Genomic DNA, 18,475 nt, shown 5'->3' with positions numbered 1-18,475 from the left:
AAATGGCAGTTAATGCAGTGCTTCCATTTCAGGGAAAATCGTTAGACCTCCGTAACTTCTGCTTGACTCTCTAACCCATTGTATCTCTGAGATGCTGATGAACGCCCACATTCCTTCTCCCTAGCAGCCTCCGATGCGCCTTTTCTTGGGATTTGTACGCAAGATGAGCCTACATTTACCCAGTTGCAGTCTCTAGGACCCAGAGGAGCACCAGAGCAGCTTGCTTGGGATCCAACTTTACATACTGGAAGTCTTCACGGTCAAAAACTTGAATTGACAGCGCAGAGATACCCTCAGTGTTGGCAAGTCAGCAGCCGCAATATGACATTAAGTATATTTTAAGGGGAATGCATGCCGGACTGTGACTGTTTTCATCGTTTCCAGGGAAATGCGAAGGGGGTTTTTGAAGAGTGGAACTTAAAACTTCTCTTGTTTTGAATAACTTTACCATGTGCTCAAAGGTCCCGTGATTTGCATCCAGATTTTTGTTTATCTCAGCGAATGATTTTTTTTTTTTACTTAATTTGCATGATCAGATCTTCTGGCCGGTTTGCGCGCAGTGTAATAATTTGTCAGAAAGCGGGGCGTTTAAAGGTATTCATAGTTTGCTGGAGTGCGTTGCGAGTGATTTGCTTAAGTGAGCGCTGAGTGATTCCCAAATGTCAGCACTGCCGAGTGCTTCTCTGCACACTTGATAAACCCGAAAGCTTTATCTTCAAAAGCACCTGCTTTCAGTGTTTTTTTTTTTTTGGGGGGGGAAGGAAAAAAATACAGAAAAGCCAGCAATTCTAGTGAAATGGACTAAGGAATGGACTAAAACCTAATACGAGGTAGGTTCCATGCAGTACAGCAAGAGTATTATAATTCTGATTATTTTCCGGCGTGACTGTGTGTCCCGTTGGCTGGCCGGGTTCCAGCAGGCGATGTTAAGATGAGCAGCGCTGGCCGGCTGGTGCGGCGGTCGGGATGGCTCGGGAGGACGCCGTGAAGTGCCTCCGCTGCCTGCTCTACGCTCTCAACTTACTCTTCTGGGTAGGCGAGGCCGATCGGCGGCAGCAGGTGGCCGCCGCTGCCGCTCACGTTACAAACAGCAGCCAGCTTGCAGTATCCCTCCCATTATTATTCAGTTTGGTCAGCAAGGCGATCTGCGGGGCTCGGGATCTTACCCATGTGGGCAGCTGGACGTCTGAAGCCAGGCACTTGAGTTTAAAGTACCCCAGCTTTCGCTGTCTAGCTGCTGGCCCTCACCACTCACACGAGATAATATATTTTAATCAACCCTATGCGGACTCTTTCGCTTTTTGTTTTTTACACCGCAGGCGTTAAAGAAATAATTAGATCGAGAGATTTAAAACAGCTTGATCCCTGGTATTTGCTTTATACGTCATCACTAATAGATACAATAGGAATTCACTGGGATTACTGCACTATTGTGTAGTTTTTGTAATACGATATCGGTCAATGAATCCTATTCTAAAAATTCCTTTTTAAACTCAAACATGCTTTTCTGTCATTCCGCCCCCAGCTGATGTCTGTATGTGTGCTGGGAGTGGCAGCGTGGCTTAGGGATTACCTGAACAATGTGCTCACCTTGACAGCGGATACCAGGTGAGCCCTACGTAGATGACAGCCTTGCAGAACGAGGGGGTGGGCAGTTAACAGAGGTTTTCTGTTCTGGCTGGGAGACAAAGGGACGGATGGACACGCGCATCACCAAACCTGCCCTCTCTTTGTGTGTTTGTAAAGCACATCCTGGTTGTGAGAACAGAGTTAAAAGGTATCGATTTACTTCGACTTCCCAAAAAACAGCAACAAAAGAGACCTCTTAAGAGAGTTCGGTATCTGATGGGCCTTCGGGTTACTGAGGAGATAAATCCAAAGCGGGTTTGGGAGATATTTCCTTGTTCTCTCGTTCCTCCATGTTGTGACTCCGCCGACTCTCCCTGCTTGTAAACTCCGAGTTGAATTGACACAGCGAATGTGCAACACCAGCATCCCTGCGGCGTGTACTCAGAATTTACTTGTAGCTGGAGTATTTTGCGCAGGGAACGAGGGACTGGGACAGATTGATAAATAAACATCACTTCTGCCAAATATCACTGAGGAATGCCCCCCCCCCCCATGCAGGCTGGAGGAAGCTGCGATTCTGACGTACTCTCCAGTGGTCCATCCGGTCATCATTGCCGTTTGCTGCTTTCTGATCATCGTGGCCATGGTGGGATACTGCGGGACGCTGAAAGACAGCCTGATCCTCCTGTCCTGGGTATGTGCATGTGTCTTCCATGGAGACTCGTGTGTGTGTGTGTGTGTGTGTGTGTGTGTGTGTGTGTGTGTGTGTGTGTGTGTGTGTGTGTGTGTGTGCACCCGCGCTGATTGGGAGAAGCTTGCGTGTGGCGTTTTGTCTATTTTTTATGACTTAAAGGGTGTTTTCTTGGAAAAATCTTAAAAAATAAAAAAAGAAACATACTGAGGATGGTCTCAAACCCAGACATCCCACCCCCTTAAAGAAACCCGCTAGCCGGATGTTGCCAAGGTGACTGAGGCCCCAAAATGTTCAGCTGGGACCATCCCAGTTTCAGGGTTAGAGGGGGTTTAGGTTTGAGACTGGATGGCCGATATTTGCCTCTCTGTCCTGGGGTGGCCAGAAAAACTTTAGAACCTGTGACACACTGGGTACTTCTCCGGCGGGACGTGACCCACTCGCGGCTCCTCGTGTCGCAGTGCAAATGAGCCGGTAATTGGTAGTGAGGTTAATGCGACTTAGCTGCGTGGGTCAGACTGCGGCCGCGTGCTGCCCCAGTGGTCAGGTAAAGTGCTAGAGAGAGAGAGCGAGAGTGGGGGGGGGGACACACATGTAATGTGCTTTTGCTGGGTGTGTTTCAGTTGCTGTGGTGTAAACCTGTCCCTACCCCTCCGCACCCCCCCCCCTCCCCCCCCCCCCCAGATAGCTGCAGCTGTAAAATGATTCATACTGCACAAGATGCGTGGGCCTGAATAATCAAACCCGGGCTCTCTTGTGTGCCCCCCTCCACACTCCCGGCAGGGCTATAAATTATAAACTTGAATCAACGCATTCATCTGAGCATGCTGTGTGTGTTGGGGTGGGAGTGGGGGTGGAGTGGCCAAACAGGACAGCGCAGCCCATCAAATGGCAGGAGATGCGTCCTGATGCAAGCCTGTTCAGTCATTCACCCCCTGTCATTTTCAGAGACTCGGCACTCGGTGAGCTCAACCCCCCCCAGCCATCTTTAGCCCAAACCAGAAATGCAGCCGTTGACAGATATTGCGTGTTTGCTGAAGGACTATGCCGAAATACCTAGCAACAGGCTCAGGAGGAGCTGAAATAACTTCTCGAAGCTACATGTTATTTTTTTATCTGTGCAAAACTATGCAATAACAGTGAGGTCTGCGTTAAAACGTCGAGGATTGCAGTCCTCGGAGGCTGACGGCAGTCTGGACAGTCGCCACCAGTTCCCCGACTCCCAGTGTTAAACCCAAATGCCAACATTCACGTCAAAGTGTTTTCAGAAATCCACAAGGCCCTGGCCGCATGGCTGCATCTTGCCGGACCTCTGGTGCCTTTAACGTGAAAGTGTACGTCTGTTCTTTCACAGAACTGTGACTGAACCAGCAAAAAAATAAGGTTTTGTGCGACGTGAGGGAAGAAAACCAGACGTTTGTGTTTCAATTAAGGTGAAACTCCCAAGATCCTTTTTCAAACATCCTACCTGACATTAAAGAAGACGGAATAATGAAGCTACACACACACACACACACACACTTGTGCCTATGTCTTTGTGGGAACTGTCCATTCATTTCTATGGGCAAAACTCTAAGCACAGAAACCAAGTACAAAGTTTGTGAAAGAAAGCGATACCTTCGACTAAAGTGACAGAGATACTTGGTGTCATTGTCCCGCATGAAGGTCTCCCCGCTTCGCTGCTGAGTAGCCATTTGATAGGAGTTTGCTTGCTGTTGGTGGGGGAGGTGTTGCTTGTCTCAGCCGTGCTGTCACAGCGATCAGAAAGATTAGAGTTACAGTCCAGTCCAGCCTGCTGCCCATACAGAATAGGTATGTCTCTACTCGGTATCACAGGGGCGCTGTGCGGTTCAGTGGCTTAGGCTGCTATGCTTCTGATCCCAGATTGATGTCACCATTGGGCCCCTAAGCTCCAGGGACCGTCTGATGTTGTTTACAAAATGAATAAAACTCAAAAAATACAGGGAGCCTGATGATTCTGTTTTGAAGCGCCGTGTTTTCGCAGGGAAGCCGACGCGTCTGTCGTGTTTGCGTCTGTCGTGCTTGCGTCTGTCGTGTTTGCGTCTGTGGTGTTTGCGTCTGTCGAGCCGCGAAACAGGAGGGCCGAGGAATCGCATTGTTCCCACGGCGCCCAGGTCTGCCAGCTGGGTGTGGTTCCTGCCTCGGATCTCAGACAAAAGAGGTTGTCCTTGCAGACTCCACCCGGCGCTCCCCGCGGGACCCGCCGACTCGCCTCCGAGGTCGCCGGCCGCCCCACGCGTCCTCGCGTTACGTGCGACTCAGAGCTGCAGCAGTGCCGCCTTCTGGTGGACGGTGGGCTGTTCTCAATTTCAGGCTTGGCTTTTCGGAGCTCCTGTTGTTTGTTGGTGCCAGTGGGGGGAGGGGGGTGTAGCCAGGGACTGTGGGAGCAGCAAAAGCCCGGAAGCCGGTCCTGCTTGCCGGTCCTGTCTGAGTGAAACATCTCACCCGTGACATGGTGACAACTCTGGGGGGCCGGGCGGGAACCTCAGCCTGACCGATCACGCGTCCCCAGTGCATGTCTGGGTGGTGTGACGGATGGCGTGGGGGGGGGGGGGGTGTTTTATATGACATGCCGGGGATGCCGCTCGCAGGAATTCCCATTTTTCACTAGAGGTCCCCAGGCAGGAGTCTGCGGCGAGTCCTGCAGGAGTGTGAATATCCATCCTCACCACCTGTCACACCTCCTACTTGTGCATCCTTGTGTTTTTGACTCCTCCCCCCACGCTCTCTTACCTGCTGCCTTTGACACCAGCTGCCTCGGTCGGTTACTCTGGTCCAGACCCACCAACACCCCTGATTTACCGTTTCTCAGCATAAACTTTATTTTCTGCACATTTTATTGCCAGAGACGCCCACACCCCCACTCTGCAATTTTTAGTAGTGGAACCTCCTGCCTCTCTGTCACCAAATTGTATTGTTGTGATCCCCCCCCCCCCCCCGCCCCCCACTACAACTCTGCAAAATCTCCCTATTTTTCACACCTAATGGTTGGCAATTAAGCTCTGTTCTGCAGTGTGAGTATTGCACCAGTTTTAGGTAGAGTTTGTTCATTTGTTTGTTTGTCGAATGTGAAACGTTTGTAATGTGAGGTATCAGTAACAGTTTTCCCTTTGTCCTTTCCCACTAAGTTTTTGATAATTTTCCAGGATTTCTTCTTTTGCATTATTCTGTAACTCTGGCTTTAGTGCTGTAATGTCACACCTTGGCTTCAGGAGGAACATTATTTCATTTCACTGCGTCCACTGCGTGGCCGAGACGACAGTAAAGCCGGCAACGTTTGCTGGGGTTCGACGCCCACCATTTCTGAAATGGCTGCCGGTTTCCAAGTTGGCGAAGTTGCAGTTGGGGTCTCCTGGGAGTTCCGGCAAGGCTGGAAGGCCCACGAAGGTCGGAGAGTTCATCCCGGAGTCTGTCTCCTTCGCGAATGGGAGGGGAGACGGGATGAAAACCCAGGGGTGGCAGCGTGACATCTGGGCGTCTGGCCCGCGCTGTTTGGATCTGGACGCTCTAAATGGACTGAAACGTTAACAGAGCTGCAGTTGGACTGTCTGCCTGACACAAATATTTAGAGCTTCTTAACGAATGGCCCAGAACCGCCGACAGCCTCTGTAACGGACCGCCTAGCTAAGGGTCCGTCTTAATAAGCCGAGACGAAGGACACGCGTGTGGGTTGGCCGACGCTGGGGTCTCTCTCAACCCGGAACTTCTCTGAGGAAACATTTCACTTGCGCTCTTAACTTGCATTTATGCGTGACATCCCAGCCAGGGCCGTGCCTTCCGGTGGTCAAGCCGTCCTGCGGACTTAACGAATGAATGAACGAAGTTGCTCCGACAGTGTCTTAGCTAACAGGCGTGTCCTGCCCCTTTTCCAGTACTTTGGGAGCCTGCTAGTGATCTTCTGTGTGGAGCTGGCCAGCGGAGTATGGACTTATGAAGAGGTGAGTCCTCTCCCGTCTCTCCATATATAAACACAGCACTATTAAAAGGCCGGAATGCCAGCCATGTCCCCCCCCTGGTCCCCATCTTCGTCGGCCGTCTGCCGTCGCGTTCGCCAGCTCGCCCTCATAAACAACATGGCCGGCGGCAAATAGGGCACCAGTAATAGAGACATTTGTCAAGAACAGAAAGGGGGCCAGACAAAAGCGTAGAGGAATAAATGGGGGAGCTGGACGGGGGCCAGCACTGGCGGAGGTGCCTGGCTCTCCTTCGCTCGCTTGCTGGGTAGATGGCTTTATTCTCTCCTCCGCTCCTGATGGTTGGCGTGCCTTTTGATGAACCAGTAATTTTAACGGATTCATGCGTCACAATGATCAAGTGAATCTCTTCCACCCGCCTGCCTTCCTCTCTGCCTTACTTGGAAACTGTGCCGAATCACAATGGCTCTTTCTACCCTTCACAATAACGCCCCCCCCCCCCCCCCCCCCCTTATCTAAGCGCTAAGTACATGGGCCATAATCCAAAGCTATCTCCCCGATGGCCAGGTGTGAGTCACTCTGACTGCGCCGTCGGGATCCCTGTCGGAGTCTCCGTAAACAAGCCGGGAGGTCCAAGCACCTGGGTGCAGAATTTTCTGGAAAACGGGTCGCATGCTGAGTACCCAGGGTGATTTTCCCTCAAGTTCAGGCCTCATACAAAAGCCCTACAGTCCAATTAAAGACCCAAGGAAGATACTTACTGGGCAGTTGATTTTTGCAGAAGGATTAACAAAGCTTCAGTAGCCTTTGAGGTTCCTGCAGATGTCAACAGCTGTTGGTGTAGTGGTTAAAGGAAGATAAGATAAAGGCTAGAGTCCTATGCTAAAGGCTATGCTAATGCACCGCTGTGAGTTATTCCATTTGTTAGTAGTGTTGTAGCTGTTAGCATGCTAGTTGCCCTGGATTAATTCGTTAGCCAAGCAGCTAAACGTCATAAGGAAGTACGTCTCTGTTCCTCTGGGTCTCAGCCCCCGGTCCAGCGGTCGGACATGATCAGCCTGAAGTCCCGGATGACCAACTATGGTCTACCGCGCTACCAGTGGCTGACCCAGGCATGGAACTTCTTCCAGACCGAGGTGAGGCCTTCAGGAAACTCAAAAAGCACTTCGGCTTCTGTGACTGGCGCCACAACATTACCTTGATTCCTGGTGTTTAATGTTTCATGTCCTCTACATATTCAGTGCTTCTAAATGGATTTTGCTTATCTTGGAATTTGATTTAGGTCAATTTCCTGCACTGTATTTTAGCCTGCATCATTTAGGCACACATGATTTACTGCTTGTTGTTATTTTTGGGTAGTTACCTCTGTATGCTGACCACACATGTGCCCCTTTAATACCCACAATGCACCACAACAGCAGCTGGTTCAATTCTGCCCCCTGTCTGTTAGTTTAAGTGCTGCGGCGTCATCTACTTCACGGACTGGCTGGAGATGACCGAGATGGAGTGGCCGCCGGACTCGTGCTGTGCCAGGCAGTTCCCGGGCTGTGCCCGCCAAGCCCACCACTGGGACCTCAGCGACCTCCATCAGGAGGTGAGAGCCAGCTACGACCTTCGACCTCCGACGCCATCCAGTGAACCATTACCGGGGCGGCCAGAGATTTGAATACACAGCCAAGTGGGATTGTTACTGCGGCCTTGCAGTCGACCTTTAGTATTTAACAACTTGACATCGATATCTAGTTAGTTAACTAAGATCATTCTTAATTGTGAATGTAAAGCAAGATTAGTTTAGATTTTTTGACACTGACACATTTGCCTTGCTGACAAGACGGGCAAGCGTATTTAAAGCATTGCATTTAATTTAAATTTAATTATTTTGGGTTCATTTTGTTAAGTCGTTTTGTGTTTTTCATCGGACAGCAATGATATACTTAGCATCCATCCATCCATCCTCCAACCCCGTAACCTGGTCAGAGTGGTGGGGGGCCTGGAGCCCATCCCAGGTCAGGACACACCCAGTATGGGATGCCAGTAAGAGATTTCGTGCTTAGCATATTTCTTTTAAGAGAACAGATTATTTACATTATGAAATTGAATAAACTCCCAGTTTTGTTCCTTAATCTCAATTTAAATGGTTTTCTGCATGAAATAAGCTTGTTTTCAGGGGAAAAATCCATGCAAAGCAATTAGAGGCAGTAATGGCTTTTCCCACAGTTTGGTTTTACCACCAAGTCGCCGAGTTGGAATGTGGCTGTTATGGCCTGCTTTTGCTGGAGGACGGGGTCCCGCCTGCCCACGCTCTCTCTCTCTCTGGGGGGCAGGCAGGGGGGCTTCTGCAGGCTGACCTGCTGGTCAGGCTCCGTTCAGGCTCCCTCTTCCTGCCTGCCGTACTTGTTTGCTTGTCTCCCCCCCCCCCCCACAGCTACCCCAATCCATCTAAATATACCTCCATCCACATCTCAGTCTGGAGCACACCCAGTACCAGTGGCTACTCCCCCCCCCCCCCCCCCCCCAACAAGCTAGGCTCAAACTGGTGGCCTGCCCTCATCACCCAGGTGTGAATCACTGGACGCACACCTGGCTGTAACTGGGGTGTGTCCAGGCTGCGTTAAAAGACAAGCAGAGTCAGCCCAGATGCCACAGCCCCTGCCAGGAGCTCCCTGTCCACACCCCCATGCAGTCCCTCTCTGGAATAGACACCCAGAATCCACCCTGCCCTTCCCTACCTTCCCATGATGCTTTGTGCAATGACATCATATAATCCTGAGCGTGAGCATGCCCGATTCTCACCTGCCCCGGGGGCCGCCATCGCTCACGTATCTGGGCGTGCTGACGGTGCCAGGCACTGCCTTATCTCCCACAAAGAGCACATTGGTGGAGGGAGGCGAGGAAGAGGTCATGGCGGCCCGTTCGGCATGTAGCACTTGACAGCGAGGTTGCGGCTGCTGGGCAACGCTGAATCACCCTTTTCTGTGTGCGTGGGGGGGGGGGCAGCCTTACATCACATAGGAGATTCTCTCCCTCTCTGTCTCTTAGCCTCTCTCTTTCTCGACCACACACACACACGCACACAAGCACACACAGACAGGGAGAGGCTGGGGGGGCGGGGAGCGTGTGAATGGGGGTCTGTGTTTCCCTTCTCCTCGCACAGCTGTACAAAATGTCAGAGTAAGACGCCCCCCCCCATCCATCTGTCAAATCTCACATCTGCCCCTGGCTCAGGGGATTCTTTCTGACACTAATTAATTTAAGGATTTTAAGTTGCCAGAGTTGCTTAAAATTCCACCCCTAAATACATCTGGATGTTCTTACCCTCCAGCGATGTAGGTTAAGTACGTTCTAGAAGGACCCCGCATCCGTGGCTTGGGCCAGCAGCCTCACGAGTTACGAGTTCGAGGCCTTGCCCTTTGACCTGCCCTCCGCCCTCTAAGCGCCTGCGCGCTGACAGATATTGATACTGTTTTTATGCCGCCAAACTTCTCTTCGGTGTCCTCCAGGGCTGCGGTCCGAAGGTCTACAGCTTCCATCCGCCGGCACGAAGCAGCTGCAAGCTCTCCGCTTCCCTGGGCGTGTCCATCGGCGTCTCCCAGATCCTGGCTATGACGCTGACCATGGCCCTGCTGTGGGCGCTCTATTTATCACAAACGGGCGCCCGACCCCCCAGATCAAGGCGTGGCCCACTGGGGAGACCCCACCCTGGCTCCGCCCTCCCAGCCGGAGGAGCCACCCAAGGCAGGACCCCCCACGACTCGCGGAGGCCTGGGGCCCGGCACCGGGCAATGGCCACGCCCACTTTGAGATGGAGGAATTCTCTTAATACTCCCTCTCGCGCCCCGCTGCCATGGAATGGGCAGTAAGTTGGAGGCCGGACTGCCCTGCTCGTATCGTGGGACACCAAAGGACGTCAGAGATTCTGGCCCGTGGGCCTAGAAGTAGGTGAAGAGTTAAAGACCATTCCTGCTTCACCCCGCTGCGCTACGGCAGGAGGCGAGGACTGGCTGCATTCTACATTTCTCGCAAACAGAAGTCTTAGTTTTATTCGTTAAAAATAGAGGACTTTGCTTGTGTGCCTCGGAGGAATGCGAACGTTCGGAACGGCAGCTGTTGTCAAAAGCAGCTGCTCTGAATGGGACAAAAAAAAAAAACAAAGAGTTTAAAAAGTCTTAAATTTAAAAGCACTGTGAAACGCTGTTTGATATGGTTAGATTTTAATATCTGAATATAACGAGGGTATCAACCATTCAAGGTCATACTGACTACTGTAAGAACACAAGGGGTGGAGATTCATAGTGTGAAGGCGGCAATAGTTATGCTGTATTTTCCATTTTTTCTGAGTTTATATTAAATCCTGTGAGGATGCAGTAATTTCAGCCGTGAAGAGCTGGGCAGACCTGTATTTATCAGCTTGTCATACAGCTGTTTGCCCACCTCGGGGTCTCACTGCCGGCTCGACTGGACATTTCAGGGGGATTATGGAATCTGGTGCTATGCTGAGATGCAGCCCACCGTACTACCCTCTTAGCTGAGCCCGAAATAGTACAAGGTGCCCTAAAGAGTCTTCTGGAGCTGGGTGAGGTCTTGGGTGAAAATTCATGCTACGCAGATGAGCGAAGTCGGAGAGGCACACACGAAGCGGATCTTCTCATTACATAAGTTAGCTGTGTAAGTGGAGTTAAGTGGTACTTTAATCAGCACACGCCGCCTGCTGGTCAAAATCAATGCCGCAAGTGTGCTGGACAGCATTAAGGCAGCACCACGTAAGGAAAGAGGTTGTTGAATTTGGTACAAGAAAACAATAGTTCCGTATATCTGGCCTGTCTGGCACCGTGTGAGCTGCAGGAGGAAGTGACATCACTGGAAACCCACTGGGACAAAACGGGTAATGGGGAGTTTCCCTGATGAGCGCACATGTCCCTGGAGCTACCGCTGCGCCGGAAATCTCACAGCTTCTACACAACATGTAATAATGGTGGTACAGTAAGGGCATGAAAAACATGCTCAGACTATCTGTAAAAGATCCTCGATTAATCACACGTTTATTAAAGTCAGGGCAATCCTCTTGTCTCATAGCCAGAAATTAGCCACAAGTTAAATTTCACACTCTTAAACGGGTTAGACATTGCTGATTAGCCTGTGGACTGAAAAAAAAAATGGATCACATGGTTTCTCTGCGAAACTGACAGCCGGCAGATGCTGCGGGGACCGCGATCCCCGTGCCGATTTCTGCTTAGTGTCCATTTTTTCGCTCCTCCCGGTAAACAAAACGTCTGAATGGAGGAATGTTCGGCCCGCAAAGCCTCCCACTCCTGTTCCCAGCCCTGGGCCCCCTAACAATACCGCACAGGGGGGGTGGAGCTGGCTGTCAGGGCAGCTCACAGAAGGCATGTTTTGTTCCCTGGCCTTCAGCATGCCCCTGTTTCCGCTCCCTCTTCCTCCCGTACCCCGACAAGGGCGCTCTGTTCGACGCCGGTCTGTGCCACTTCCCTCCAGTGACGCTGCGGCCCCCCTATTGCCATGTGACAGTGGCCTTCTTATCCATCCTGGGTGACGGTGCTGTCCGACCCTCCATTTCTCTGTTTCGCTTCACAGTACATAGAGGCGTAAATATTACAGGTTGTCATGCACACCAAATCAAACAAACGGAAAATGACGACATCTCTGCGGAGATGGCTGTGGAGGAGAAATAATCTGTCGGGCAAAGATACCCCCCCCCTGCACCCTGTTTGATGCTATCTTTTATTATATCAAACTTGTACCTCTCCTCAGAACAAAAGATAAATCCTTTATTTGCCCATTTGCACAGTACGTTAGAATTCTTCACTTCGCCTGCTCCATATAAACAGGGTCGGAGACCTGCGGAGTGTAATGTTTGGGTAAAAACTTCTTTGTCTTGTTATTTTTGCCGAGGACTTTCCCTGACAGCGTTGCAGTTCCACGCCTTCAGGTCCCTGTGGCGCCGGTGTTGCTCACAACACCCTGGTCGCCGGGGTGCCAGCTGGTTACTGGAGTCTTACACGGACACGCACAGCGGCACACGGTCAAATGAGCCAGCAACATGAATAACACCATTAACCGCTTAACCCCGGGTAAAAATAGAGGCGGCACGGAACCCCCCACCCACTGCACTGTGTGCACCGGTAACCGCGGGAAATCATACGTACCACGGGATGGCTAAGCTTGAGAACTCGAGCTTCACATCGCTAACGAGGGAATTCTGTTTTGTGTTTTGCGCTGCTTAGCCAGGAGAAATTCTGATCCCAGAACTGCTATCTTGGTCCGGCCCGAAACCAAGAGCCAGGGGGCTAGAAGGCAGTAATAGAATCAAGCTCCGTCACTGATATATCTCAGCGAGACGAGTGGGTGACCGGCTCTCACGAAATAAGGAAGATCCTCATCCCGAATAGCGGCAATGTGACTTCAGCCCCATTGAATACTTTGACTTTGCAGGTGCGTTTAGGTCAGTGATAGTTGAGGTGTAGGTGAGAGGAGGGGCCCCAAGGGACCGGACACCGTCACGGTGGACTTCAGCATCTCTTCCAAAAAAAGACAATAAGAGAATAAAAGTTATTTTCCCCCCAAGTATTTTAATAGAACAGTGATTTATTTAATTCATAGACACTGCACTGGACTAAACATCTTTGTGTTTTTCATAGCTTTTCAGTATCTTACATAAGTTGTCCATAGAACAAGCTGTTTGAATGAATTTAAAACTATTTGTAATCATCATAATTTACTGAATTCACACAAGCTGATGTACATTAAGCTACAGCTTCTTGAAAAGTCTCTCGGTTTTTCCACAAACGGACCCGGACGGGGAATTGGGGCCTCTGTCACAATAACGCCCCCCCCTCCCCTCCCCCCTGCGCGACTGCATGCATGCAATTCTCCAAATGTACCCATTTACTCTCTTCGGAAAATAAAACAGGAAAACCATACTGAAAGCCAGAACCGTAACTAAAACAAAGTGCCAGGAACATTAACGAAAAGGCAGAAAGAGCTAAACTCAGATAAATATTTTTACGACACAGAAGAACAACTCACAGCACACAGGCACTAAACACGGTCAATAACAGGTTAAAAAAAAACTAAACAAAACAAACATTGGATTCCTAAATACAACCATCATCTTATTTAAATATGCATTTTTCTTGATACAAAGATGAATTTTACAAAAAAGCCTTGCATAAGTCAGGAAATCATGGGAATGTTTCTCCCCAGTTCGGAATGACCCAGTTTGATCCCAGAACAAGTTCTCCCCTGAACACATGACACCAGTGCTTACAAGCCTAAATCACACTTGTTCTGTTTTGGTCTATGGGCTGCAGGCATAATTTCACCTACAGCCCTGCAGGTGCCACTGTTGAGAGATGAGAAGGGCCCAGTCGTCTAGCCCACCTGACGGAACAGAATCCAGTTTGGCATTCCTGCTAATGTGGCAGAGCATGCTAATCTCCCCCTCTCTTTTTGGCCAGTGTGCCGCTGGAGAATTTTGCCAGTGCTCTTCAAACGAGCAGGGCAATTAATGGTACAAAGCTGCAAAGCTGCCGAACGCTACAAATTTCAAGAAACATTTCATTCATTCGTTCGTTCGTTCGTTCGTATGCGACGCCAATAAATGACGTATCGTTTTATAGGATTCCTTATGTCGGGTTGAGATTCTGCATAAGTAATCTGTGCTTTTGTAATCATAAGGTTTTTTTTATATGATTTATTGTCTGTGAAGCGGCAAACGAATTCCACTCCATCCCTCTTACACCTGCGGGAAACTATCAGGAAAAAAGGGGAACTGCAGATAAAAGGTGGACCGGGAACCAGCCCGAGTGCTTTGAAGTGTTCCGGCTTATCCGCAGGCCAGGCGTGAAAAGCTGCGCTAAGTGTTCAGAGAGCCTCCTGTCATCGGTGTCACCGTTCCAGCTACTGTAGCATGTTCCATTGCTTTTTGAAGCTCCCCCGCATTAAAATTAACCTCATGAAATCTGCTGAGAAATTTAAAAAAATAAATCAATTAGGGGGCTCTCCCACATCACGACCGGCACGCGCTCAACGGAGAAAGTCGGCGACGGTCCCACCACTTCGCGCCTTTGATAGGCTGCCGTAAGCCTTCATCTCTGGATCTGGTGAGACACTCCTCAGAGTCCCGCTCCGGAACTCGCTAACGGAGGCGTGCTTGTGAAACCCCCCTCTCATGCAGGAAAATGTAAATCCACCCGCAATTAAACCATTATAATAAAAACCAGACAAAACCCACTGGAATCAGGTATACTGGGCTACGTTCACAAAGCCAGTGTTGGGGGGCGGGGGGGATAATGATTAAGATTTAGACGGCCCAGACAAAAACATCATGAATGATGTCGAAGATAATCACACTGGCCAGTCTATAAGAGTCTCGTTAAGGGTACCCCACGTCCTAGCAGAGAATGGTACGGCCTGCAGCTTCCAGTGTGAGGTGGACTCAGGTGCTGAGGGACACAAAAGCCGGCTTTGAACGAACCTTTATTGCTCATGCTGAACGGGAGCGCTGGGGCATCGGAGTCACAAAATGCAGACAACGTTTTAAGGACATGCACGAGGATGGCCTTTAAGTCACTTACACAAACACATAACAGCTATTAGTATCAAAAGTCTGTCTCCCCCCACACAGCATCGAAAGTCACATTAAAGACTTCTCAGCTCGTGTCCACAAATGAACTTTTACAAAAATGGCCTCTCCCCCCCACCCCAACCAAGTCATAACGACGATATATATATATATATATATATATATTTAAAGACACGCAATGTTGCAAAAATAATTCTCTTCTAAGAGTATAGGAAATGATGCTGAAAGTTGAGTGGTGCTCACCAGTCAGCCGTCCCCAGGGAAACAAGGCCATGCTGTCATTGGTTCTGTATTGTGCACCAGGGCTGACCTGGAAATGCACGCTATATTCCAACACGACGCCCTATGTGTCAAAAAATAAATCTAGTCTGGCTTTCCGGTCGTGGCGATCCCTCCACTCTCCAGCAGGTGGGGTTCGGGGGGGGGTTGGGGTGTAGGTGTACGGGATGGGGTCTTTCCTGGCCGCGGCCAATTCAAGGTGCGAGTCTATAGCGCCGACACGCGGACAATGTTGCTCTGCAAGTAGTCAGCCGAGCTGCTGGACTCGTCGCCCTCGGGGGTGGTGACGGGAGGGGTGGGCATGCTGATGATGGCCGCCGTGATGAATGGCTGCTCGCAGTTCAGCTCGTCCAGCTTAGCGTTCAGGCTCGCCCGGCTAAAGAACAGGGGAGGGGGGCAAACAAGAAGAATGAGGGGAGGGGGCTGTTAAATGACACACCTCAATCGGTAGCGAGCAACCGCAGACCATAAGGGGGCTGAGGACCATGAGGACCATGAGGCCCCCCCCCCGCGATGGCTGATTACACATCTCACTGGTCCTGTCTGCTTTTCTATCTGACGCATTCTGTCCACTGCTTCCCCCACATCGGGTCTCGCAGTTACAGGGTGATGGGAAACCATGACTCCACCCAATTTGCCTGTCTGAAGATGGGTTGCGCAAATAAAAACATTTAAGTTAGAAACGTTTAGTTTGACTAAAGCTAAGTACATTTGAGGGTGCAGGGTTATCCAATAGGTGGAGGAGTGCAGGCCTTGCTCAAGGGCCCTATGGTGACATCACTCTGACATCATCGAATGACCCACCAATTAGGGGCAGAGAGCCACATCTCCTGACATGATACAGCACCACCCGTCTGTCCCCAAAAGGTCATTGTGCAACGCTGCATCCGTTGCAGAAATCAGCACAGAGAGACACGTCTGCCTGCTTGATTAAATCTGATGCGGGGTTGTTGCAGTTGCGGTGGCCGTACCTGTTGGAGAGGGGCCTCTCCTGGATCTGGATGGTGCTGAGCTCCTGTATGCTGCCATGCCGCTCCGCGCCCGTGGTGGAGTTGGGCACGTGGAAGCTCTTCCTCTTGTTACGCCGGGAGCAGCAGGAGGAGAGGCCATGCTGCGAGGAGGAGACAGAGGAGGAGCGCGACCTGGCCTGGTTCGTCAGCGACACCTCCATGCAGCTCGACTCGTACGTTTGCTCGTCCACAAACTCGTGATTCTGGAAGGAGGGGGGGTGAATGGTTAGTGCAGACAGACGGACGAAGCGAACAGAGGCGTCTGCGGGAGATAAATGAGGTCGGCAGCGTGTGTGTGTGGGGGGGGTGGTGGGTGACGCGCTGGGGACGAGCGAGCGGGGCAGGCGGCGGGGTCAATGTGTCCCCCACCCAGCAGCTTTTGTCCTTCAGAGCGACTTCATAACCGTCTCACTCCAACACAAAAAAACCCCGATAGACTGCGGACAGAGACCCTTCAGCCTCAAGCTGAACCTACTATTTATATCAGGCTTTATATCAAGCCAACTCACTCCCGTCCAGTTCTGTATCTTTTCCTCTCCTGCCTCTCCCTAGACAGGCTTTAAACATCCACCGGGGAATAAGCAAGATTAAATTAATATAAATTCAAAGACTAAACCATGCTGAACAGGACAGAGGGACCCTGAAACGGCCGAGAGAGGAGACTCACATGCCCGTGATTTGCTTGTTGAAAACATTCCCTTTGTCCCCCGATGCACTGGGGGATCTGAATAATCTATGACAGGCGGGGGAGCATGTTCCGGAATGTGAGAAAATGATAACTCCATTTGAATTTATGGCTGTTTTGCTAATGTCGTCACTTTACCATACATTACCATATATTCTTGAGCATGTGAGCCCTTAAAATCTGATCCGTTCTTAAAGATGCTCATTCGAGGCTACATCAGCACAACGAATCAGATTTTAAGTGCCCTCATATACCGAAGAATATAGCATCAGCAGTGCCCACCCAGTGGTGAGACCCCTGGTGTAGACACAGGCCTGTATTTCGATTCTTGTCCCATAATACCACATGGAGGGCGGCCAGTGGGCACTCATTCCCTGCTTGGTGATGTCAGAACCCCCACAGCCAAGGTGCCTGTGATTAGAGATGGACCCCCACACTCTTCCCTCATTCGCCTGGGAGGACGTCCAGGAGGGATCTGGAACATCTGCGATTGCGGCACCAGCTGACCGAACGCCTGACCCACACTTGCTCTCCCAATAGGGGGATTATGGGAAGGCGGGGTGTGGCAAAGGGGCAGATCGCTCCCTGGCTGAAAGGGCAGAGGTGTGCTGGCAAAGGGGGTCCGGTCCTTGGCCGGTATTGAAGTCTGATGGTATTCGGCACAGAGGAAATTCATTGACCCAACCCTCCCCCCCAGACCCGTGAACCCGGCACAGGAGAAGAAAGAAGTTTTCAGTGGTCCTCCTTCATTTAAATTCACTTCAGGGGGTCCTTGGAAACATCGGCAGTGTTGAAATGCATACCCTGTGACCTGCATCTCAATGACTGTGCTGTGGGCAGCAGTGAGAGAAGCATCACCACACACACACACACACACACACACACACACACACACACGTGGGGCGAGTGCCTACCGTGGTCTTCTCCAGACAGTGCAGCAGGTGATGGTGCTGGTTCTCGAAGGTGGCGCTGTTCTTGGTCACCAGGGCCTGACCCGCCTCCTTCGATGCCTTTGGACACAAAGAAAGACACAACATAGATTGTCAGCGGAGGTCCACTGAAAAGGCGACGGGCATGGAGAGAGCCAGGGACTCCACCCAAGGACCAAATAACACCGTCACAATGTTACAGCACCACCTCTATCAGGACAGGAGTGCTGTGATGATGTCAAGGACGTTGGGATGGTCCTTTTCTGGCTCCCTCCTGTAGCCTCTCATCCTCCCGGCAAGAGAAAACGGAAACATGCCTGTAACTCTGAAGGGTCCCTTATGGCTCAGATTTAGCGTTCCTGACGGATGGCCGGTCCATCCAATAGAAAGCCCTGATTTCACCCAATCGGCTATCAAACCCAGAGCCCTCTAGCAGGATGTGACATGGGAATAAGCAGATATGCAGCCTCGTCTAAGCCATGAAGACCCCCTCCAAATCCAGCAAATCAAAGGGTGCAACCTGACGACAGGGCAAACGACTGCAGACGCCATCGGCCAGATGCATGTAACCGAGACCCAAGACTGGAGGCTGGGGAACGGCGTACAAGCAGCCGGCCGACACCACCCCAGCAGTGATTTCCTGTTCCTTCTCGCCCCTCACCCTCCCTCCCCGAAGCCAGTGAACATCATGCAGCTCAGACAGTCTCATTCCTCCACGATGCTTTTGGGTGATGCCATGGGAGGCAGGGCTGCAAGAACACAGGCTGGGGCCCAG

General features: G+C 50.9%; 2 protein-coding genes across 5 annotated transcripts in view; one reads left to right on the top strand and one right to left on the bottom strand.

Annotated features, from left to right (window-relative positions):
- The first annotated feature begins 227 nt into the window (after positions 1 to 227).
- Positions 228 to 10,576, top strand: tspan12 (tetraspanin 12). Its single transcript, XM_049007424.1, is given in 12 exon segments — positions 228 to 830; positions 918 to 1,032; positions 1,526 to 1,608; positions 2,128 to 2,263; positions 6,154 to 6,219; positions 7,224 to 7,331; positions 7,646 to 7,789; positions 9,696 to 9,722; positions 9,725 to 9,760; positions 9,762 to 9,833; positions 9,835 to 9,929; positions 9,931 to 10,576. Coding segments are annotated over 11 exon segments (918 nt in total). The 5' UTR covers positions 228 to 830; positions 918 to 966; the 3' UTR covers positions 10,016 to 10,576.
- Positions 10,577 to 14,948: 4,372 nt separating this feature from the next.
- The window catches only part of kcnd2 (potassium voltage-gated channel, Shal-related subfamily, member 2), a 200,418-nt gene continuing 196,891 nt past the window's right edge, over positions 14,949 to 18,475 (bottom strand). For all 4 annotated transcript variants that reach the window (XM_049007418.1, XM_049007419.1, XM_049007420.1 and 1 more), the window contains 3 exons: positions 17,686 to 17,781; positions 16,048 to 16,289; positions 14,949 to 15,452 (listed from right to left, as the gene is read on the bottom strand). In XM_049007418.1, coding sequence (XP_048863375.1) covers positions 15,284 to 15,452; positions 16,048 to 16,289; positions 17,686 to 17,781 — 507 coding nt within the window. In that variant the 3' untranslated portion in view covers positions 14,949 to 15,283. The remainder of the gene's footprint in view (positions 15,453 to 16,047; positions 16,290 to 17,685; positions 17,782 to 18,475) is intronic.

This window comes from Brienomyrus brachyistius, chromosome 3 (assembly GCF_023856365.1).
Source record: "Brienomyrus brachyistius isolate T26 chromosome 3, BBRACH_0.4, whole genome shotgun sequence".
NCBI lineage: Eukaryota > Metazoa > Chordata > Actinopteri > Osteoglossiformes > Mormyridae > Brienomyrus > Brienomyrus brachyistius.
The sequence above is the reverse complement of the archived record's forward strand: the minus strand, read 5'-3'. Positions and strand labels throughout refer to the sequence as shown.